This window comes from Heteronotia binoei, chromosome 6 (genome assembly GCF_032191835.1).
Source record: "Heteronotia binoei isolate CCM8104 ecotype False Entrance Well chromosome 6, APGP_CSIRO_Hbin_v1, whole genome shotgun sequence".
Lineage (NCBI taxonomy): Eukaryota > Metazoa > Chordata > Lepidosauria > Squamata > Gekkonidae > Heteronotia > Heteronotia binoei.
The window spans coordinates 123,373,024-123,397,275 of NC_083228.1; the positions used below are offsets into that span (position 1 = coordinate 123,373,024).

General features: G+C 46.0%; 1 protein-coding gene across 1 annotated transcript in view; it reads right to left on the minus strand.

Annotated features, from left to right (window-relative positions):
* Positions 1–24,252, minus strand: part of PLD1 (phospholipase D1) — a 169,808-nt gene that overhangs the window by 30,029 nt on the left and 115,527 nt on the right. The window contains exons 18-20 of the mRNA XM_060242509.1: positions 23,830–23,943; positions 12,792–12,902; positions 8,514–8,602 (exon numbers count right to left, since the gene is read on the minus strand). Of these exons, the coding sequence (XP_060098492.1) occupies positions 8,514–8,602; positions 12,792–12,902; positions 23,830–23,943 (314 nt within the window). The remainder of the gene's footprint in view (positions 1–8,513; positions 8,603–12,791; positions 12,903–23,829; positions 23,944–24,252) is intronic.

A 24,252-nucleotide genomic window follows, 5' to 3' on the forward strand; every position in this document is an offset into this window, starting at 1 on the left:
TTAATGCTGCTGAAGAGGTAAAAAAACTTTTAGTGCAGGGGTGGCACGGGAGCAAGGATGACAACATGTGGCTCTTTCATACATATTGTGTGGCTCTTGAAACCCCCACCACTCCATCGGCTGGCTTGGGAAATGCATTTAAAGTTAAAGTTACTTTCTTTCCACCTCTCTCTCCCCCATACATACATATTGTGTGGCTCTTGAAACCCCCACCACTCCATCGGCTGGCTTGGGAAATGCATTTAAAGTTAAAGTTACTTTCTTTCCACCTCTCTCTCCCCCATCTAGTTCTCTTTCTTTCTTTCTTTTCTTTTTCTTTCTTTCTTTCTTTCTTTCTTTCTTTCTTTCTTTCTTTCTTTCTTTCTTTCTTTCTTTCTTTCTTTCTTTCTTTCTTTCTTTCTTTCTTGTGACTCTCAAACATATGACGTTCATGTCTTGTGGCTCTCAAATATCTGATGTTTATTCTGTGTGGCTCTTAAATTAACCAAGTTTGGCCACCACTGCTTTAGTGGAAGATCAACATGAGGGTGGAGCTGAAAATGGTACCCTCATGCCAAGTTCTCCTCCTCTTCCTTTCTAATTTATAGGTATGAACATACGATGCCGCCTTAGATGGAGTCAGACCACTAGTCTTTCAAGGTGGGTTTTGCCTGCTCTGACTTGGAGTGGATTTCCGGAGTCTCAGAAAAATGTCTTTCACATCACCTCCTACCTGAGCCTTTTAACCGGATATGCTAGAGACTGAGCCTGAGATCTCTGGCATGCAAAGCAGATGCTCTGTCACCAAGCCATGGTCCCATGACCAGAAAAGCAGTAACCAGGGATTAAAAGAGAATGCTGTCTGCTTCTTGTCTAAATTAGAGTGGGACAGATGGAATGGGAGAAGCTGAAGCAATGTGCTTAGTGGTGATGGTGGTGAGAAGATAGCAGAGGCCTACGGTCATGTTCAGCTTCGAAAAATGCATCTGCATTTTTTTTTGCAGGGGTCTATTTGATACACCTGCAAAATGAGGACATGCATGCACAGCATACGCACCGTTTCAAGCATCCCAGCATCAACCTTCACAATAGAAGATACGACGGAAATGCAGTTGGAATAATCACCAAGTTTACCTCAATACACCACAAGGATTGCAAGCAACAGCCCAGGCTCTCAATATGGTTTGATATAGTTTGTCTTGATATTTCTGCTTGTGGCAAGAACAATCAGCTTGCAGTTCTGGCCTGCAGACCAATCAGCCAGGAAAAAGAAGACCCTGAAAATCCTCACTTCTCTTTCCTTCTTGCGTGGAAAATCTCCCCTGGATACCTGTGATGTATGAATGTGGGCAAGTAGGTTTACCAGAATTAGTTTTCCCCTTCTATAAATAGAGATTCTGGGAGGGAGGTGGCTTGGTAGAGCCCAGTCTTGTTAGATCTCAGAAGTTAAGCAGGTCAGAACTTGGAAGGGAGATCACCATGGCAGACTCTGCAGAGGAAGGCAATGGCCAACCACCTCTGCTTCTCACTTGCCTTGAAAATCCCTTGCTGGGATCACCACAAGTCATCTGCACTTTACACACAGAGAGACATGCACATAAATGAGGATTAAACTAGAATTTAACCCAGGGTTAGAATTGGCATTTGTCAGGGGCAATTAACTCTGATTAACCTACACACCTGCATTCGTATATCCAGAGTAACCAGTTAGTTTCTAAACAGGAAGCTTTATATCAGATGGAAGAGGGAAAGGAAGGAGACACATGTGCAACAATAAACTGGGTTCATACAAATAGTATGCCAGAGTAATGCTGGTTAAACAAGATACCTGACTGTACTGAAGGTTGGTACTTGCATTAAAATGACTTATTTCCTATAATAAGTAGTGTAGGAAAACAATGATGGGCCTGTTTCTTTGTTTTCTGTGAAGTTATTTTTTCCTATGAATCACAGTGGAAATGAGAGTTAACGTAGCACAATTATACACACGGACACATTTTGCTTTAAATTAAAGATGTCATCTGCACAAGGCAGGGCAAGTCATTGGAAAGGGATGAATATTAATTACTGAGACTTGCCAAAAATAATTACATGAATAAATCAACTTATGAGCAACTTCACTGTCATTTTTTTTTAAAAAAAAAACCCAACAGCTTGCTTAGGAAAACAGATTATCTGAAAATCTGCCCACGTAAAGGGAAGGTTTTAGCTTATTAATTATATATGTCTTATATTGTCTGAAGAACAAAGAGGGGCACACTCTTTGCTGGAACGCTCCATCAAATGCCTCCATTAAGGTTTAAATATTTATGCAAGAGCAAACTCTTCATCTCCATCAGACCCAGAAGATTAAACATTTCATATATAATGTGATCTGATTCACTGCCTCCTCCTCACTGAAGCTAATCCTGAGAACTTGATCGTGAAGCGAATACATATTTCGGAGTGTTACGACTCATATTCCCCGATCCATCTAGCAAGGGCGAACTATAAGGCTCTCATTTGCTGCATCACGGCTCAGTGGTAGAGCATCTGCTTGAAAGGTCCCAGGTTCAATCCCCGGCACCTCCAGTTTAAAGGATGTGGTAGGTGATGTGAAAGACCTTTATTAGAGACCCTGGAAAGCCACTGCCGGTCTGAGTAAACAATACTTACTGTGATGGACCAACAGTATGATTCAGTATAAGGCAGTTTCGTGTGCATCAAGTGATGAGGGGCATGTTCAAGCGGAATGGAACTGTGTCATACCTCATTCTTCCATTCTGACATGTTACTGTTTTATTGGTTTCCCACACAAATGCTATCCAGACCAAACGTTCTTTCCATTTGTTAATTTTGCCAATGGATTCTAACTTTATATCACTTTGCATTCTAAACCACAGCCTATCAGCTATAAGTAGCTCTGCTCACTGTATCCCATTCCATTGTCTGATGAAGTATGCATGCATAAAAAAGCTTACGTTCTGAATAAAACTTTGTTGGTCTTAAAGGTACAGCTTGACTCCTACTTTGTTCTACAGCTTCAGACCAACACGGCTGCCCACCTGGATTAGTGTCATACCAAGTCAGACCACTGGTTCATTTAGCTCAGCACTGGAAGCATCTAGCCAGGGTGTCGGGCAAGAAGTCTTTCCCAATAAGTCCTCATAGCAGATAATCAGGAGCTGAATTTTCTCCATACAAAGCATATGGTCTCCCAAAGACACCATGCATCACACCCTGATACAAGACCATGCATCGCACCCTGTGTCACCCACATGGTTTACATGCCGTGGATCCATCTTGTTTTACAATCCCAACCTATTCCCACCTGTTATGCAATACACAAATGAATGGCAGATGTAGGGTTCACCCTCCAACACAGCCATTTTCTCCACCTGGACGCTGGCAAACTTACCCTGATGGCATTTGCAAGATGAGGGGGTGGGGCTTAGCCAAAACTGGAACCAGACACACTGCAGGGGGCCTGTTTCCTGCCCCCTTCACTCTCTGATGGCCCCACCGAATACACAAGCCCATTCCTCATTTATCTCCACACTGAGCATGTTGCTAGTTGAAAGAAGAAGAGGACTAGGAAATATGTGAAAATGTGCTAAAATGTGAAAAGCCGAAGGTTTGATGTAGAAGAGAAGTCCTGATGCGATCGGGCATTGAAGGCAAAAGGGAAAGGGACAGCCAGTCTCAGGGTGACCAAGTCGCAGGGCGTATCAGGAACTTGGCAAGCTGCAGGACAGCTTTAGAAGCTGCCAATTCACTCACTGCTTGGGTTTAACAGGAAGCCTGTCTGCTTCAACAGCTGAACCACCTGCATCTCAGTTATTCCAAAGAAGGTACAGGCATTGTCGCTCACAGTCCGGGGGGGGGGGAGAGGGGGGAATTTAAATTCTGTACCATGGAAACCCCACGTCTGCAATTAGAATTATGCAAATACACACCTATTTGCATAATTTAGTCTGCTCAGGAATTGCTTGTGATATATAGAGAGCCCAGAAGGGCTTTGGCAAGCAATGAGGGAGAAGGGTACAGAAGTGAGTTACAGAGAATAGCAGCAAGAGAGATGGTGGAAGGTCAAAGGATCATGGAGTGCACAGGAGGCTCCAGTCAAGTCAAGGACCAAGTCAGCTCTGCCTCTCTGCCCTTGTTTCTGGAGCACAGATACCAGATACAGTTCAGGTTAGTCCAAGGCAGCCTCAGCAGGGCTTTTTTTGTAGGAAAAAGCCCAGCAGGAACTCATTTGTATATTAGGCCACACCCCCAGATGCCAAGCCAGCCAAAACTTCGTTCCTGTGCATTCCTGCTCAAAAAAATCCCTGAGCCACTAGAGATTTACTTCTGCTAGAATTGTGTTAGCCTGATGTCAGCCACTTTTATTGAACCTATGAGTCCGCAGGGTATAAATTGTTAAACATTTGTCTCCTCTGGGCTGGCCATCAACAGCTCCTAGTGAGACCTTGGTAACTAATCCAAAACGTTCTGTATTTTTGAACCTCTTAGGTTCATACACATGCACTAAGTCAAATATTAGGTTTTTAATGAAATTATGATATACTGAATATGAGATGATATGCTGAATATTGAAATGTGTTTTCTTTCTTCAGGATTTATAATTGATGAAGTGCCTTCTGATTTAAAAGCTTATAATGAAATAAACAAGTTTTTATTTTAGTACAATTCTCTCTCTCTCTCTTTATGAAATCTGAGCCCCTTACCAGTCTCCACCTCACCAATAAAAGAACTCAGGAGTACTGTGGGGTGGGGTGTCCCGGGAATAGTCCTGGGCTCAAAATCCCACCGCACTCAGAGCTGCCTGCAGACCTTTCCCCAGGGGCACTGGGCAGTGTGTTGAGCAGGGAAAGTGGGTGATGCAGCACTAGCAATTAAGTGGGCAGGCAGGGGCCAGAACTCATTAGCACAGCTCATTTGCATAACTCATTTGCATATGCCACACACCCCTGATATCACCGGAAGGTGTACTAAATTAGATCAGCTCAGCATCTACCTTAAAATGCTTCTTGAATTACAATTCTCATAATCAAACTTTACTCCCATCATGCTTTTAAAATTACTTTTTCCTATGCAGCCACAGTGGCATGATGAAGATTTCCATCAGTCCGCTCGATATATTTTAGTTATTTCCCCATTTTCGTCAAGAGTTTGTCAAATCTTAAGAGTTCAGCAAAATTCTCACGGGGAGGGGTTGAACAATGGAGCCCAGAAGCAACTTTTTTTTTGGGGGGGGGGGGCGGGTTAAGAAAGAAAGAACACAGTAAAATTTAGAGGTTTCAGAGCTCTGCTCCTGTGAGTCCCTGCCCAAAATGAGGCCTGGCAGGTAGTGGTGTCAGAAGTGAGGGGGTTAGATAAAAATATGGTGCAGAGGTCCATCAGTGGCTATTAGCCACAGTGTGTGTGTCTATCTATCTAGTCTGTCTGTCTGTCTGTCTGTCTGTCTGTCTTGTCTGTCTGTCTGTCTTGTCTGTCCTGTCCGTCCGTCCATCCATCCATCATTTTTTGGCCACTGTGTGACACAGAGTGTTGGACTGGATGGGCCATTGGCCTGATCCAACATGGCTTCTCTTATGTGGGCCCTGGCAGCTTCCCTGCCTTAGTGTCTGCTGATACTGGCCCTGCTGGATAGCTGGCTGAATGGGAAGTCCATGTCTAAGAGGCAGGGTGCAACAGAGGGAAACTGGCAAGAAGTTTGAACAAGGGAACTTCTCTTTGGTGCTGACCACCTTGAGGCTGCACAGAGCCTGCTTTGTGCTGAATACCAAGAATGCCGCCTGCTATTAGCAGCAGTGCTACTTGATAGAACACAGCAGATCATGAGAAACGTCCTCCCTCATTTTGCAGACACAAGGTCGAGCAATGCTGCAAGGATTTATGGGTGGATTAAAGTAGTTTTTCCCATATGGAGTAAAAAATTTTTACACAACTCAGTGGAAATCAACACTTCCCCTGTTTAGGAATCCCCAAAGAAACAGGCTCATTGGGCTTCAGTTATTAAACCAACGGAAATGCATTAAAAAGAAGCTAGAAGCCCTTTGGGCACTGGGAGGCAGGAGTCTGACAATAGCAAAAGCAGGCCGCATTTTGGCCAGAAGTTCATAGGAGCAGAGCTCTGGAACCTCTAAATTTCATTGTGCTCTTTCTTTCTTACCCCCCCCCCCAAAAGAAAATTGCTTCTGGGCTCCATTCTCTCTCTTTTTTGCCCCCAGTGAGAATTTTGCTGAACTCTAAGATTTGACAAACTCTTGACAAAAATGGGGAAATAACTAAAATATATCGAGCAGACAAGATGGAAATCTTCATCATGCCACTGTGGCTGCACAGGAGAAAGTAATTTTAAAAGCACGATGGGAGTAAAGTACTTGCTTCTGGGCTCCGTTGTTCAAACCCCTGACAGAATTTTGCTGAACTCTAAGATCTGACAAACTTTCTATTATTTTCCCCTGCAAGAAGTGGGGAAATAACCGAAACATATAAAGTAGTCAGATGGAAATCTTTATCAGGCCACTGTGGCCACATAGGAAAAAGTAATTTTAAAAAGTATGATGGGAGTAAGGTTATATTATGACAATTATAATTCAAGAAGCATTTTAAAGAAGATTCAGAGCTGATATAATTTAGTACACCTTCCAGAGTGCTGGAATTGAGGTGTGTGGGATTTGCAAATGAGTTGTGCTAATGAGCTCTGGCAACTCTTTTTCTATGAAATGACCCTTGAGCAAAAGGCTCACAGCACTCCCCTGGGCTGTACGGGAGGAGGTACCATTTGGAGTGAATTTATCTCTCTCTTTTTTGCCATCAAGTCATAGAATTATAAAAGAGCCCCGAGGCAGAGTGTTAAAGCTGCAGTACTGCAGTCCTAAACTCTGCTCACGACCTGAGTTCAATCCCTGGTAGAAGCTGGGTTTTCAGGTAGCTGGCTTGAGGTTGACTCAGCCTTCCATCCTTCTGAGGTTGGTAAAATGAGTACCCAGCTTGCTGGGGGGAAAGTGTAGATGACTGGGGAAGGCAATGATAAACCACCCCATAAAAAGTCTGCCGTGAAAACGTTGTGAAAGCAACGTCACCCCAGAGTCAGAAATGATTGGTGCTTGCACAGGGGACCTTTCCTTTTCCTTTCCATAGAATTGGAATGGACCTTCCAGGTCATCTAGACCAACTCTAAACCTGCAACCAAATGCATTGCCTTGGGCCCTGGATTCCCAGGATCCATGACTGCAGGGAGGAAGGAGATGGAAGAGGTTTTCTCTCCCTCTCCCTCCTCATTGCAGTTCCCCCAACTGCAGGGCTATTGTCTGCATGGGAACCTTACGAATCTACTTTCCGAAAAGACTGCTGAGCGAGGAAACAGGGGAAAGATCCCCAATTCCAGCACTCCAGTACTGCAGGAACCAACCCATAAGAAACAGTGACCACAAGGGAAGGGAAGGGACCCTGTCACGTGACTCCACAGCACCATTTTCCTGACAAGTCTCCAAAGGTAATGACCCTAAAATTAACTATACCAGGGGTGGCCAACGGTAGCTCTCCAGATGTTTTTTGCCTACAATTCCCATCAGCCCCAGCCATTGGCCATGCTGGCTGGGGCTGATGGGAGTTGTAGGCAAAAAACATCTGGAAAGTTACCGTTGGCCACCCCTGAACTATACACATACACACTGCTGGGATATCTGTCTAACCCCCTCTGTCACTGTCTTCTTCTGCCGGTGGGTGAAAACTTTTTTGTTTCGCTGGGCATTCCCTCGGTGATCTCTCGTTCCAGCCTATATATGTTTGCTGTTTTTTAACTGATGTTAAAGTGGGTTTTTTTAAATTGCTCATTTTAATTGTTAGCTCTCTAAATTGGACAGATTGACCCTGAGTGATGAAGAAGAAGAAGATGATATTGGATTTATATCCCGCCCTCCACTCCGAAGAGTCTCAGAGCAGCTCACAATCTCCTTTACCTTCCTCCCCCACAACAGACACCCTGTGAGGTGGGTGGGGCTGGAGAGGGCTCTCACAGCAGCTGCCCTTTCAAGGACAACCTCTGCCAGAGCTATGGCTGACCCAAGGCCATTCCAGCAGGTGCAAGTGGAGAAGTGGGGAATCAAACCCAGTTCTCCCAGATAAGAGTCCACACACTTAACCACTACACCAAACTGGATCTCATCAGGAAAGTGGGATATAAATACTGTAAATAAACAAATCTGTCCTTTTTGGGCTGACCCCGCGTGATCAGGAAAGTGGGATATAAATACTGTAAATAAACAAATCTGTCCTTTTGGGGCTGCACCACTCAATATGGCAAACTTGGAAGATGATTTTATAACTCAGCTGGTTCCCGACAATGGAACGGCCATCATCCAGCTTGCAATCTGTACAGAAATGAAAGCTTTCAGCTTGGATTCCAGAAAGCCTGTATATAGCATGCGATCTGCACAATCACTCCCATGAGATTAGCATCCACCTCTTCTTTTACCCTGGTGTTCTGGCACCCGCTGCTTTCTCGCTGCACCCTCGACTGCGTTTCTCCTGAGCAAGCTTACCTATGAGCTTTCAGAATCCTGTGTGCGATGGCATCACCGATCCGGTTGGATACAACTTTGTCATCGGCGCAGCTAATAAAAAACTGGTTCTGAAGGGTTAGAAAAGAGAAGAAAGAAAGAAAGCTAAAGCAATCTCACTCTTCATAACACGGCTATCGCACAGTTATCTGACATGACAGCATCAGCCAGTGCAGTGCTTTTCAAATTGTGTTCCAGGAAACCCTGGGGATTCTTGAAAGCTATTTGGAAGCAGCTCAATGAGAATGGCAGAGAAGCTTCCTTCAAAGACAAACCTGGCCAAAATCCATTGCTGATCTTCCCTCCCTGCAGCCTCAGAAGATCACCGAGCACATTTTAGTGTCTTATCCTTTCTTTCTATACTTTATTTATATCTCACCTTTCTCTCCAATGTGGACCTAAAGCAACTTACATTGTTCTCCTCTCCTTTGTTTTATCCTTGCAACGATCCGGTGAGGTAGGTTAGGTTGGCTGGCCCAAGGCCACCCAGCAAATGTCCATGGTGCTGTGTATGTGGACTAATGTTGCTATTAACCATGTTCCTGCCTGGCTCACTGGAGCCTTTACGTCTGAGCTTGGGGACTCAGGAACAATGGACGGTAGGATCCAAATCCCTGCTGCTCTGCTCCAATCACAGGCCCTTGCTGGTTTAAATGATCCAATGATGCTTTAGCATGGGAACCTTGTACTGTATATAGTTGGCCCCATTGGCCAGTAAAGCAGTCTTCTAGTTCAGCTGTTACCATGCTGTAGCTAACAAAAGAGAGCTATGATCACTGCAACCTTGTCTCCTCCTTGCATTGAACCCACTATAGTATACATGGCATGGATGGGGATTTGAACCTGGATTTACCAGATCCTAATCCGACACTTTAACCACTATACTATGCTGGTCTGTCAAGCCAGGAGCATGTGAAGCAACCTTATAATGAGTTAGAACACAGTCCCACCTAGTTCCATATTGAATCAAGGATGGAACCCGGGACCTTCTGCATGCAAAACATGTGCTGCACCACTAAATCGAACCCCCTATCAACAGGGAAGTTCCTGCATACATTGCAATTACACCCAAGAATGTACCCCAAAACCTTATTTTAGCACAAAGAGATTACTCAGCAGACAAGTCAATATGAGACGAGTCCCCCCCTCCCTCAGACAGGGAATTGGGAAGCCCCTATACTAAAGTATAAGGATGCAATCCAGAATAAGAGATACATATTCAGATTCCACACCGATCAGTGGGACTTCAGGTCTGAGCTGTGCACTTTCCCCACTGGCATTAATCGGGCTTCACTTGTGCTTTGGATTTCACCCAGGGGGCTGACCTATGAGATGTTCCATGTCAAGATGTACACATGACATGCTACAAACAATAGCTTCTTAATGGCAGTGCCTTCGTCTAATGGAACACTGTATGTGTGTATGCAAAGGGAGAGATAATTAGCTGTGACTCATTTCTGTACTTCGGAGGCTTCCAAGTTTTAAACCTGCAAAGGACAGGACAGTAATACAAAAGGAGAGTGTGATCCATCAAGAGCTGCTATTCAGAGTCTATAGCATTTTTTACAAGCCAACTGCCATGGGCTAAGAATAAATTAGTGATAGGCAACTGGTGACCCAAGGATTTAATCCAGACCTGCAGGGACTTCCCACATTTCTCAGCCTAGTCCCAAGGAGGCCTATCAGCATGCACTCGAATAGCTTTCTCCATTGTAAACAAACTAGACCAGGGGTGGCCAAACTGTAGCTCGGGACCCACATGTGGCTTTTTCAAGCATATTGTGTGGCTCTTGAAGCCCCCACTGCCCCATCAGCCAGAAGGCATTTCTCACTTTAAATCACTTCTCCAAGTGCATTGGAAAATGCATTGAAAATTAAAGTTGCTTTCTTTCCATGTCTCCCTCCCCCCTTCCCATCTACTTGCCTGTCTTCCTTCCTTTCCTCCCTTCCCTCCTGTTTTGCAGCTCTCAAACATCTGACACCCAGGTCTTAAGGCTCTCAGACATCTGACATTTATTTTGTGGGGCTCTTACATTAAGCAAGTTTGGCCACCCCTGAACTAGACATTCACTCTGACACAAGTTGGGTTTCCCTTGGCTCAACTGTGTTCCTTTTACAGTCAGACATGAAGCTGGGAAGTAACGTCCCCAAGTTAGAGCCTGATTCAGTTCAGGGCCTTGCTAGGGCCAGATTCAGTTCAGGAGCATGGTGTGAGTGAAGAAGGGGGCTTCAGCCTTCCCTCCAACATAGTTTTCCTAAGCTGAAACAGCCCTGGGAGGGCTCTACTTGCCCTGCTGAGGGCTTGTAGAGGCAAAAGGCTGTCTAACGTTGCAAAGTTACACCAGTCCACACCCACTGAAATGAATGGGCTTAGACTAGGATAAGTGCCTAGGATTGCACAGCAAATCTGCCTCCATTCCACTGTGGTATTCCCCTCCTGCTCAACCTGCTCTATTGGGTTAAATTTCAGAGCCTCTCCTGGAGTATCACAGGTACAAATTAAGAGGCAAGCGTGGCCCTCCTATTAGGCAGGCTGCTTCTGGGTAGCAGATTTTGCAGAGTAACCTTAAAGAGCAGCAAACTGTCAAATCTTTATATAGGTTTACCACCGCTGGATGACCCAGCTGGGGTGTGTGTGTGGACAGCAGCCTGGCATCTGGATTTCCTTCCCCAGGCACCAAAACCATCTGTCTCTCTCTCGTGTAAGAGGAGGGCTCTGCCAAATCCTCTGTTGTAGATGACTAGGGATGGGGAGCTGTTTCAACCAATCAGAAACCTTTCTCTGTATGCAATGTGCAGTCAAGCTGCAGCTGACTTTCAAGGTAAGTGAGAAGCAGAGCATTTGCCTTCCTCTGCAGAGCCTTCCTTGGTGGTCTCCCTTCCAAGTACTGACCCTGCTTAGTTCCCAAGATCTGACAAGATCAAGCGATATAGAATCATAGAGTTGGAAGGGAACTCCAGGATTATCTAGTCCAACCCCCTGCACAATGCAGGAAACTCACAAACACCTCCCCCTAATTCACAGGATCCTCATTGCTGTCTGATGGCCATCCAGCCTCTGTTTAAAAACCTCCAAGGAAGGAGAGCTAAGGAAGGAGAGGAGGGTTAGAATATCATACTGTCTTCCCTCCCCAGAAATTTCTGTCAACTTAAAAAAAAGATTCTCCAACTAATCCAGCAGCAAATGAGAAAAAACCCCTAATGTTTTAAATTTTCCAAGTATGTAAAAAAATGGGTTGCAATTGGCTGCATGCTCCATTTGAAAAGAAGGATTCTCATTTTCTCTTAAATGCAGGTGGGGATGCCTGTTTGCCATGAGACTTACTGAATGATCTTGGGCCAGTCATTTTCTCTCAGCCTAAACCAGGGATGGAATTCTAGCAGGAGCTCCTTTGCATATTAGGCCACACACCCCTGATGTGGCCAATCCTCCAAGAGCTTACAAAAAAGAACCTTGTAAGCTCTTGGGGGATTGGCTACAGTAGGGGTGTGTGGCCTAATATGCAAAGGAGCTCCTGCTAGAATTCCACCCCTGGCCTAAACTATCTCCAGGGCTGGCCATGCCACTAGGCAATCTAGGCAACTGCCTAGGGTGCCAGCCTTCTGGGTATGCCAAATTGGGCACCTCCATGTGACTCGATGACGTTATCAGTGCGGGGGGGGGGGGCACCAGAAATTAGCCTTGCCTAGAATGCCAGTCAGTCTAGGGCTGGTCCTGACAACCTCACAGGGTTGTTGTGAGAATAAACATGGAGGAAGGGACAATCATGCAGGCTGCCTCAAGTTCCTTAGAGGAAAGCAAGAAAAAAATGAACAAAGTAAATAAATATATTCTACTGCTCGCTTCAGCACACAAAGACACTGCCTGAAAAGATATAAAACACTTCCTGTTTTTTGTCCAACATCTTGTTTTCATTCATATGCAGACTGAGCCGATGCATGAATCACCCTCTCCTTATTGTTCCTCTGATCTCCGGACAGCCTCCAACGTTACTTCCTGTCTTTTCTTTATCTGTCACTCCAATTCAACATGTTGCCTCAGTTAAAAATTTGGGCATGCAAATTTGGGCAGCGAACAAACATGCAAAGCAATTTTTAAAAAAATCCCCACTATAAAGTTCGTTCATTAACAATTAGGAGTTTTTCAAGAGCAACCGCTGTAGCTCATGGAGAGAATCTTACAAACTGGCAACGATCAGGACAAAAATGCTGGTTTGCTCACATTCCCCCCTCTGATCTCCCTGCAGGCTTGCTCTTTACCTCAATATATATGTAGTGCTTGCTGCTTTCGATCGCGCTGACATAAGCCTTGTGGATGGATTCCTCATGATACTTGATCCCAGCTGACCAGTCTGCAGCGGAACGGAGCACCTAGGAAAGGAAGCAGCAGCTATTTAATCTTATTTTTTCCCGCCTAAATCCAGGTCCAACCTAAGTGTGCAAACACTGAAACACCTTCGGTCATCCCGGACAGCTGCTTCAAGTCATCACATGCTAAGAAGAAAAGAAAGTTTAGATAGTATATCTGGCTCAGGTGATCGATGTTTCAACAGTGTTGTTAGTAACAATACATTTAGATGGAGTTTCAAATGGGAAGAAGGAGGAGGAGGGTTGGAATCTCTATAGCGTGAGTTTAGTTTATTATTACAGTCATCGATCAGAACATGTAAGTCATTTAGAACAACCTTAAAAGTACCTTATAAAAAGTCCCACAAAGAGTCTACATATTAAGATTTGATGGCTTGAGCGTTATAACAGTAAAAAAGAATATGAAAGATTATTATTTAACCCTTTAAAGCAGGGGTGGCCAACGGTAGCTCTCCAGATGTTTTTTGCCTACAACTCCCATCAGCCCCAGTCATTGGACATGCTGGCTGGGGCTGATGGAAGTTGTTGGCAAAAAAACATCTGGAGAGCTACCGTTGGCCACCCCTGCTTTAAACCTTTTAAAAAGTCACTTTAAAATTTGTTAAAAGATTTGCAGTTTGGCCTATTTGTCTCGCTTTTTGCGTTCTTTATAAACCTGGGAACAGAACCTAGCCACCTGTCTTGTTGTCTGGTAGTTCCTATCAGACAGAAGATAATCTAATTTGAGTTTATTTGATCTGCCAGGGGACCCTTCCAACAGTGGGCTGATAATTTCCCTTCAACTTGCCATACGAAAAGAACAATTAAAGAATATATGCTCCAGAGAATCTATTTCAGGTTGGGAACAGGAACAGAGCCTAAGTGCATAAGGAGTCCCTTTATACCTCCCCTCTACAACTGCAGATGGCAGGGACAGACTCCTAGCTAAGGTAAAGGCCCTTCTAGTGTTGTGAGATTCAAGGAAGTATACGTAGGAGGCGGGGGCAACTACATATATACGGTATCTACTGCTTGCTGAAGAGAAATAGTCTAGAGAACTAAGAAGATCTGTTTGTCTGTCTATATCTAGCACTCTCTGCTTAATGAGTGATTTTGCCTGGTCTATTCCAAGGTTTAGAAGGGCTTGGGAGGAAAACCCCAACTTCCTGATGGCTGTTTGGATTGCTTGGAGTCAATTGCATTGAAATTGGTCATGCAAGATAAGAAGGAACGGCCCCTTAGGATTCATGTTATCAGAGACCCATTCTCAGAGTGGCTTATAATCTCTTTCCCTTCCTCTCCCCACAACAGACACCCCATGAGGTAAGTAGGGCTGAGAGACCTCTCCGAGAACTGCTTTTGAGCAGAACAGCTCTGAGAGAATTATGACTGACCCAAGGTCATTCCAGCAGCTGCAGGAGTGGGGAATCAAATCTGCTTATCCAAATAAGGGTCTGCATGCTTAATCGCTACACCAAAGTGGCTCTAGCCATGTCAGTCTGTAGCAGAAGAACACATTTCAAACCCAGTAGCACTTTAAAGACTAACAAAATGTAAAGGGTGCAAAGCTTTTGAGAGTCAAAGCTCTCTTCATCAGGTATTTAAATGTTTAAACTAGTATGAGCCTCATAGCACCCCTGTGAGATAGGTCATTTCACCAATGAGGAACTGAACCTGAGTGGGCAATATCCTACCACCTGTGTGTGCCCCTCTGTCGCTGCAGTTTCCTCCAGCCTCCTTGGGGCTGCAGGCAATGTTCCCTCTAATCCCCCCGCCCCCGAGTGGAGCAGTTGACATCCTGAGTAAAATGTAACCTCTGTAATCTTAAAATGGAAAACGAGCAGTGCAAAAGGGAGCCAGTTTGGTGTAGTGGTTAAATATGCAGACTCTTATCTGGGAGAACCGGGTTTGATTCCCCACTCCTCCACTTGCACCTGCTGGAATGGCCATAGGTCAGCCACAGCTGTCATAGGAGTTGTCCTTGAAAGGGCAGCTGCCATGAGAGCCCTCTCAGTCCCACCCACCTCAAAGGGTGTCTCTGTTGTGGGGAAGGAAGATAAAGGAGATTGTGAGCTACTCTGAGATTCGGAGTGGAGGGCGGGATATAAATCCAATATCTTCTAATCTTCATCTTCTTCAAAACCCTGCATTGCTCCAGACTGCTGTCAAATGGGGCTTCCTGTGTTAATGAGCAGCTGGTGCTGAATTCATTTGTTATGACGGCCGGATCTGACCTAAATGAGACCTTGCTGAGCCAGGCCATGTATGTTATAAAATGCAATGTCAAGTAGGGGAGATATAAACTTTATAAAGGACACCAGACAAACACTATTAAAGGTTTTGTATCTCTCCCATGTGATCCAGGGAACTGGGCAAAGGGAGCTCTGGCTCTATCCCTCCCTCCCCATAGGAAGGAGGAGGGGGTGGTGCCTCAGTCAACAGAAGGAAGAAAGGCTTGGCTCAGTAGCTCTGCTGTACGACTGAGACAGCCTGGCAAAGCAAGCTGTGACACAGAAGGAAGCAAGAGAGAGGGAGAAGAAAGCCGACTTGCTTGTGGGCCTGATCTGGCCCCCGGGCTGCATGTTTGACACCCCTGGCTTAGAGGGAACACTGGCTGCAGAATTCACACTGAAGAACAACCATGAGGGTTCTCAGGCTGGAGCGTGGAGGGAATAGGGGCAGACTTCTCTCAACCAGCAAAGCTGTGATTTCAACTCCTTGTCCCTCTTTGCTATAGCCCCCTCCCCACCTGTACAGCTGTTCCTTTATGCAGGTCCCATGATCCTGAGACTGATCCCTCCGGGAGTCAGAAACAGATGAAGCAACAGAAACACTGGAGGACTCTGCCTGCTGCACAAGGCTTGGTAGAATACTGACCAGTGTGCCTTGTCTACAGGCATTCAGTGAATTGAGACCAATGGTTAGAATATCAATCCATTTCCCATTTCCAGTGGATTTTGTTGGTCTCTAGCAGAGATGGCTTTAAAGGGTGATGAGACAGATTGAGGGAGGATAGACCTGTCAGTGACTACTAGCCATGGTGACTGAAAGGAACCTCCACCTTCAGAAGCAATACACTTCTGAACACCAGTACAAGGGCCTTCCCTAAGTCTGTATGCCCTGCTGGTTGGCCCTCCAGCACAACTGGTTGGGCACTGTGTGAAATAGGGTGCAGAGCAAAATGGACCACTATTCTGATCCAGCAGGGTCCCTCTTATATCACTGTCTGCAAAAATATATTCGTTTGTAGAATGAGGAGTCAAAATAGCTACCGATTTGTGCATTTTTGTTCGGCCCTTCTTCCAAGACACTGAGGATACCATGCATGTATCTTTCCATCTTGCCCTTATATCAGCTCTGTGAGACAGGTCCATCAACCAACCATCTAAGGCTTTCATATTCACCAAAACATCCACAATGCAAAAGGCAGCAGGTATGTTCTGAGTTTGCTCAATGGCACAACAGTGGACAACTTCAGGTTAGGAAATTCCTGGAGATTTGGGGGTGGAGTCAGGGTTTGAGGAGGGACCTCAGTGAGTATGATGCTTCTAAGTCCACCCTCCAAAGCAGCCATTTTCCCCAGGAGAACTATGAAGCTGCCTTATACTGAATCAGACCCTTGGTCCATCAAAGTCAATATTGTCTACTAATCTCTGTAGTCTGGAGATCAGCTGCAATTTTAGGAGATCTCTAGGACCCACCTGGAGGCTGATAGCAACCCTGTCAGTGGCTTTCGCCTGTCTAACGTACTTTGTACTTTAAGCAAGGATTAGATCAATTGTTTTCATTTTATATGTGATGGCTGATAAAACTTCACAGGGCGTGAGGTGAAATTGCTCCGTTCAGAGATAAATAGTGTCTAGACAGAGAACTGATCTGATAAAAGCACAGTCTATCAGATCATAAAGGTCAGGCAAGACGGATCATTTTTCAGTCTCAGCATCACGGAGAAATGTACTTAATGTAGGCTCCTAACTGGAACATCCTCCCCCATTCTCCCTGAGCAACTAACTCTCTTGTTGGAGAAGGCACAGTGTCTTTGAGGAATGCATGGCCCATCACTGAATTCTCTAATCAGCCAGCAAAAAATCTGATGAAGCAAGGCTTTCTTCTCACTGAGATGGGCTGCAGCGCCTTGGGTGGGGACTCGTATGACCGAACAGCTCTTCTGTACAAAGAGAATTCCCTGCACTCAGAAAATGAGTACATCAGGGAAAAGGGTTCCTCCAACCTACTCCATTCTCTGAAATTTAGTTTTCTATATGCAGGGAATTGTTTGTAGGGTCTTCAAATACAATCGTTTGTGTGAAGAGTCCACACAGGCCCATAGCCATGGTGGGGCCCACAGGGTCCCGGCCCCACCACTTAAATACCAAGGCCAGGGCTCTGGCCTCACCACTTACTGCTGTCACCCAGCTTGGAACTCCACCTCCTCCTGCAGCAGGCTTCCTTACATCCTTCCCCAGCTGGCAGCATGAGCCTCTGCCCAGCTGATATTGTAAGGTGAGCACAGAGGAGGAGGAGAGCCTGGCTCAGTGCCCCTGCTGCACTCCAGGCAAACGACCCTCTGTGCCCTGATCCTGCCCAACGCGCCACAGCAGCCCTCTTTATGCCAGAGGCTCTGCCACCGCTGGAGGCTTTGCCCTAATGCTGGGGGTGGGGGGCAGCATTGAACTGTTTTTTTGCTGTGGAGAGGGGGTTAATGGCGGCCCCCTAGCCCCCCAACAAAAAATTGTGCCTGTGTGCCCCACCAAATTTGAAATCCTGGCTACAGCCCTGTGTCCACATCAACATGCTCATTTATTTCCATGAATCTTCTGGGGTGCTGAAAAGCCGCCAAGAACATCGTATGGACTGTAATGCATAAGCACCACCAGATGGAGAAAGACAACCATTTATAAGCTATTTGAAGCCACTTTACTCACGATGCATGTACTTGTTGGCATTTCTCCAGCATTTGCTCTGGCCAAGCAGGCTGCACAAGTTTCCAGAGCACTGCAGCATCTCCTTAACCAAAGGCAACAGTGCATAAACCCCAAGCAACAACTGCTGTATTGTGCCCGATTCTAGTCTAGCTGTTCTGCAAAGATACTTAGCTTACTTTTTTTTAATTTATGCTGGTTTCCTCCCTGAACATAATCCAAAGTGGCTTACTGCATCATTCTCCCCTTCTTTCATTTTTTTCCCTCACAACAACCCTGCGAGGTAGATTAGGCTGGGACAGTGTAACTGACTCAAGGCTACCCAGCAACCTTCCATGGCAGACTGGAACCTGGGTCTCCCAGTGTCTTGTCTGACACTCTAACCACCAGGCCTTTTTTGTAGCAGGAACTCCTTTGCATATTAAGCCACACACCCTTGATGTAGCCAATCCTCCATGAGCTTAGAGGGCTCTTCTTACAGGGTCTACTGTAAGTTCCAGGAGGATTGGCTACATCAGGGGTGTGTGGCCTAATATGCAAAGGAGTGCCTGCTACAACCCCGCCCCCCCTGCTAACTACTACACAACCACTGCCTGTCTCTAGCCAATATTATGATTTATGCCCTGACTGAGTGCTCATACAACTCCTGTGAGAAGAAATGCCTGTCCTTCTATCCTCCCGCACCTGCTTATCTGCTTCTTCTCTGTTACTTCTTCTCCCATGCTCTGTGATGTGGGTATTTAGAGCTTCCATGAAAAAACAAACATAAGGCTCTGTAACTGTGGCTTGGGAACGTACTTATGTAATAGTTTCGAAGGGCTGCTGAGTCCAGACATAGTGAAGGCTCCTGTATCTTAAGAATACCAGAGAATGGAAATTCCACCAAAGAGCATGTGTAGCCATTACAGTAGTGTGGGGCTAGGACTGGGAAGACCCGAGTACACTTGCCCTATTGATTCTTTCTCAGCCTAACCTACCTGACAGAGTTGTTCTGAAAATAGCAGGAGGCGGACAGAACCAAGGGACATTGCCTGGAGTTCCATATTTTATCCAAGGCAGGATAAAAATACATCAAATGAGTAATTCTGCTAGTACTGCGGTATTTCAATGAGAATCCCTGGTAATCATCTCTCTTTTGTGCACCGCTTTAAAATTCAGGAGATATCTTAGAACAAGGATGTCCAAATTTGCTTAACATAGGAGCCACAGAGAATAAATGTCAGATTTTTGAGAGCCACAAGACAGGCAGGGAGAGAAGGAAGGAAGGAAATAGATGGGGAGGGGGAAGTGGGAAGAAAGTAACTTTAACTTTAAATGCATTCGCCAAGCTGCTGGCTCGGCTTGGAGATGTGATTTACAGAGAAAAATGCCTTCTCTAAGCCATACGACAGGGCAATGGGGGCTTTGAGAGCCATATAAAATGTGTGAAAGAGCTACGTGTGGCTCCCAAGAGGAAGTTTGGCCACCCCTGTCTTAGACAACCCCATGGGTCTCATCTAGACAACCCCACGGGTCGAAGGTTCCAGATTGAAAGTAAGGCAACATCTGTCATTAACAGTCAGTGCGAACACCTTTGATCAGTGTTAAAAAGTATCCAATTCATCCTTTTGGGTACAAAGCTCTACTTCTCGTGCCACCCAGCTTCCCTGGCATGACAAAGGTTCCTCACATTGTTCCCTAGTAACCCAAACACACGTCACGTGTGCTTTCTTCTTAGGCATAACTCACGACGACGACAACAAAAATCAAGGCCTCAGAAACAAATTGTTATTAAAGTGGGTGGTGAAATCATCAGATGCGTTTGCAAAGAGCGTGCTTCGCCGCCTGCATGCTCGGTTATGAAACGAGTGTCTGGCGCAATCACCCCACAAATTAATGGATCACCTCTGCAGATAACCAGCACCTCGTTATCAGTTCTTTCGAAAGGCACGACTCGCCATCTAATTAATAAAAGCTGCCGTTCGCCTCCCAAAGGAAAGGCCAGCTTTAATCATCTTGCGTTCTCTGTACTGGAACACAGGAGCAGCCTGAATATCCCAAGCTAGCCTGAGCTTGTTAGAGCTCAGAAGCTAATCTGGGTCAGTCCGAGTTAATATGCGGATGGGAGACCTCTCAGGAAGACCGGGGTGCCTACTCTTGCAGAGAAATTGAAAGGTCTGCCCACATATATGAACAACATATGTGCATGCATATGAACATATGAAGGTGCCTTATACTGAACCAGACACTCGGGCCACGGTCAGACGTACATTTTTATCCGACACAGCAGCGCATGCTCTTTGGATTGAAAGTGCACGTCCAAACGACAACATCTGGGAGTAGTTGGTGAGTTGTGGGTATCCCGTCATGCTGCGACTTACTGTCGGACTTTTTTGATAGTGGATAAAATCCGGTTCTAAATGCTTGACGACGGGCCAAAAACAGATTTCCCCTGTCTGATCATGCCAGCGTTAGCGAGTCGTCTCAACTTGCATCCCAGATCAGCGCCATTTTTTTTAAATCTTAGCGATACACGCATAACCGCAAAAGGATCAGCAAAAGGCTAAAGGCGGAAGGGCTCCTGGGTGCTTTAAGCACCACAATAGATTAATTCCGAGCAACTGCAAATGTTTCTTTTTAATTTTGTGGTGTTGAATTTTGTGACACAATCATTGTTTAGTCCGTATTCTAGAAAATAGTCCCTGAGGTTGAGCCAATCAGCGGCATTGTTTATGCACATGCGCAAAGGCCGGGCCATCTGATCAGTCAACGACGGGACAGGCACTCGGCAAGGTGGAGAACGGGACAGGCACTCGGCAAAACAGAAACACCTTGCTGACGGATTTGATGGTGCGTCTGACTGCGGCCCCGGTCCATCAAAGTCAGTATTGTCTACTCAGACTGGCAGTGGCTCTCCGGGGTCTCAAGCTGAGGTTTTTCACGCCTATTTGCCTGGACCTTTTTTAGTTGGAGATGCCGGGGATTGAACCTGGGACCTTCTACTTACCACTGAGCCACTGTCCCTCCCCTATGTATTAATTCTTCTTTTGCCCTGGGCATTAAGGTCATTAGCCCTGCTTTGCAATGCAATCCCATGGGGTGCCCCAGGCTAGCCCAATCCCATCAGATCTCAGAAGCTAAGCAGAGCCAGCCCTGGTTTGTCTTCTTATGGGAGACCACCAAGGGAGTCCAAGCTCGCTACGCAGAGGCAGGCAATTGCAAACCCCCTCTGTTTGTCCCTTGCCTTGAAAACCCCTTGAGGGATAGCTGTGAGTTGGGCTGGGATTTGAGAGCACTTAATTATTACCAGGGGTGGAATTCTAGCAGGAGCTCCTTTGCATATTAGACCACACACCCCTGATGTAGCCAATCCACCAAGAGCTTACAAAAAAGAGTTTTGGGCTGAAACCAGCCAGCTGGTTTGGGGTGGCTTGCAGCCGCCTCGAAGAAAACCGGCTGGAAGAAGAGCACCCCAGAGCTTCCGGACGGTGCTGGAAGAAGGGGCAAGCCTTGGGCGGCCGGGGAGCGTCTGGAATGCTCATGGCTCCGCAGGTGCTCATAAGGCACCCTCCGGCCTTCCAGATAGCCGGGTGCCACCTCAGAGCCACCCCAGCAAAAAGGGACCACTTTCCAAGTGGTGCCTTGAGGACAAAAGGAGATTGAGGAAGAATCGCACTGCTACAGCACCAACCCTAAATCAGACTTTTCCCTGCAGCCACTGTGGCCGGACCTGCCTGTCCCGCATTGGTCTTGTCAGCCACCAGCAAGCCTGCAGCAGACGTGGACTATTGCACCCTTCTTAAATCTTCGTTCGCGAAGCCAAGCCGAGAGAGAGGGAGCATCCTCGAGGACGGGGTAAGTGCGGGACAGGGGCAGGCAGAAGATGTTGCCATCTGGATGGGTTTTTTGGGTCGACTTCAGAGGCATCTCTGAGTCGACCCAAAGTGCTGGTCTGTGTTCAGCCTTTTAAGCACTTGGACGATTGGCTACATTGGGGTGTGTGGCCTAATATGCAAAGGAGCTCCTGCTAGAATTGCACCCCTGATTATTACTATTCCAAGTTCTGCTCATGAATAGTAATAATTAAGTGCTCTCAAGTCCCAACCAACTCACAGCTACCTGAGTTCGATCCTGGCAGAAACTGGGTTCAGGTAGCTCACTCAAGGTTGACTCAGCCTTCCAGTAAAATGAGGTCAGTTAAGTGAGTACCCAGCTTGCTGGGGGCAAAAATGTAGATGACTGGACAAGGCAATGGCAAACCACCCGGTAAAAAAATCTGTCAAGAATATGTCGTGATATGATGTCACCCCATGGATCAGTAATGACTCAGTGCCTGCACAGGGGACTACCTTTACCTTTTAATTATTACTGTAACCCACTAGAGTCAACACTCCAATGCCTATTTCTCAGCCTTTGCTATTTCGCACTGGCCCTGCCTTGCAATGCAATCCCATGCAGAGTTATTTCCATGGGCTTCAACCAAAGTTAAGTTTGCATAGGACCGCACTGCTAGCTAGGGTGCATAGGACTGCACTGCTAGCTGGGGTGTGAGCTCCAATGCAAATGAACCAGCCGCCTCTTTGACAGCGTTCTCCCACTCCTGCATCTGCCTGTTACTCACTATCAGCAACGATGCACAGAATGCTATTTTAGTCAAAATGGAAATCAGGCAAGGAAGCCTGATTTAGCGGCTGCGGCTCGGGAATGTCCTCGCTTGGCAGGTCTCAAAGGCTGCCTTTGCCTGGAGCTGTCCGAGAGGAAATGAATGTAATTTGCAAGGGGTAATGTCCCAACCCAGCCCTCAGAATGCCCAGGATCAGCCTGTGAGTTTCCCCAATTGCTTCGAGATAATCACATTTCTCAGCCAATTTCACGGCAACCTTATTTTCTGCCTCCACTGCAGAACAACCCTGCTCTAAGCTTCTGATTCTTAATATTCTCCTCTGGTGCCTTTGCCCATTGGCTTGCACTTCAAACAAATGTCTCTGTGGTCTCCTGATTGGCTGAGTAGAACACTGCTGGCCAAGACCTATGTTTCTATGAAGGCATCCCAGAGTCCTTTCACAGCTTTCCATCTTTACAGATATAGATGGATTGACAAAAGTGGAATGCAGGGAGCAGGGGACTGTTTCTTGAGGATAATGATACAAGGGCACAACAAAGTTCGAGTTCAGTGCCACCTTTAAGTCTAACAAAGTTTTATTCAAGGTGAAAGCTTTTATATGCATGCAAACTTCTTCAGATACACTGAAATGAAAGTTACCAGCCCATACATACAGGTAGAGGGGGAGCAGCAAATTAGCACATAATGAGATGGTTACCAGATTCAAGGACCAGACAGGAATAACCAGCTCAGTTTGGGTTTAATTCTGGGCAGGAAACATAGTGAAAGAAAGGAATAAGAGTCTGCTCTCCAAGTAAATACAGGAGCAGCTCCAACCAATCTCCTCTGGAAGCAATTTCTCTGTGTCTCTAGTCTCAAATTAAACTTGAATGTGTCTTTGCCGTGCAGTTGTAACGAATTCATGACATGATCGGGACTCTTCTAATGAGCTGCATTTGGGGAGCCCCTTTTTTGGGCAGCTGCCAAGGCCTGACAGCCTGGGAAAGGTGAGTAGCAACTACTGACCACTGTGACACAATGGCATCCCTTGCTACCATGTGCAGTGCCATTGTTATTATTGTTGCTATGAATTTGAGTCAGATGGTAATGCTTTTTGAACAGGGGAGGCCAAAGTTGCTTACACATAAGAGCCAGATAGAATAAACATCAGCTGTTTGAGAGAAGGAAGGAAGGAAGGAAGGAAGGAAGGAAGGAAGGAAGGAAGGAAGGAAGGAAGGAAGGAAGGAAGGAAGGAAGGAAGGAAGGAAGGAAGGAAGGAAGGAAGGAAGGAAGGAAGGAAGGAAGGGAGGGAGGGAGGGAGGGAGGGAGAAAGGATTTGTTTCTGGCATTCAGGTTCAGGGATCTCTTATATGGCTTCTCAAGAGAGAAGTCTAAAGCCATCCTGCAAGGCAGATGGGAAGTCTGACATTTCCAACCATTGTCCTACCTGAACATTGGCGTGCACAGCTTCAGGGACTTGGTATGGCAACTCATCGGCTGTTCGCTGAGATTTTGGTAGCAGGAAAGGGTAGGAGAGAGATCGATATTTGGATTTCATGATCTTTGAAATAACAAAAAAAAAGAAACGTTTAAATACCTAAAACTGCAAGTCAGATTCAGAGCCAAGCTAGACGTGATGTTAGGAGATTTATGAGTGCTTTTCCTCTCCTTTTTCCCGAGTAATTTCATCCACCAGGCCCCTCCCCACTTCAAAAAGGCTTGTATTAAGGTTTGAATGCAGAAGTTCCCTGGCTTCAGTTCTCAGCATCTCCAGTAAAAAGAATTTCAGACATCAGGTTTTGAGCAGGAGAGCTGTCTGAGACCTGGGAGAGCTGCTGCTAGCCTAAGTACACAAGACTGAGCTAGGCAG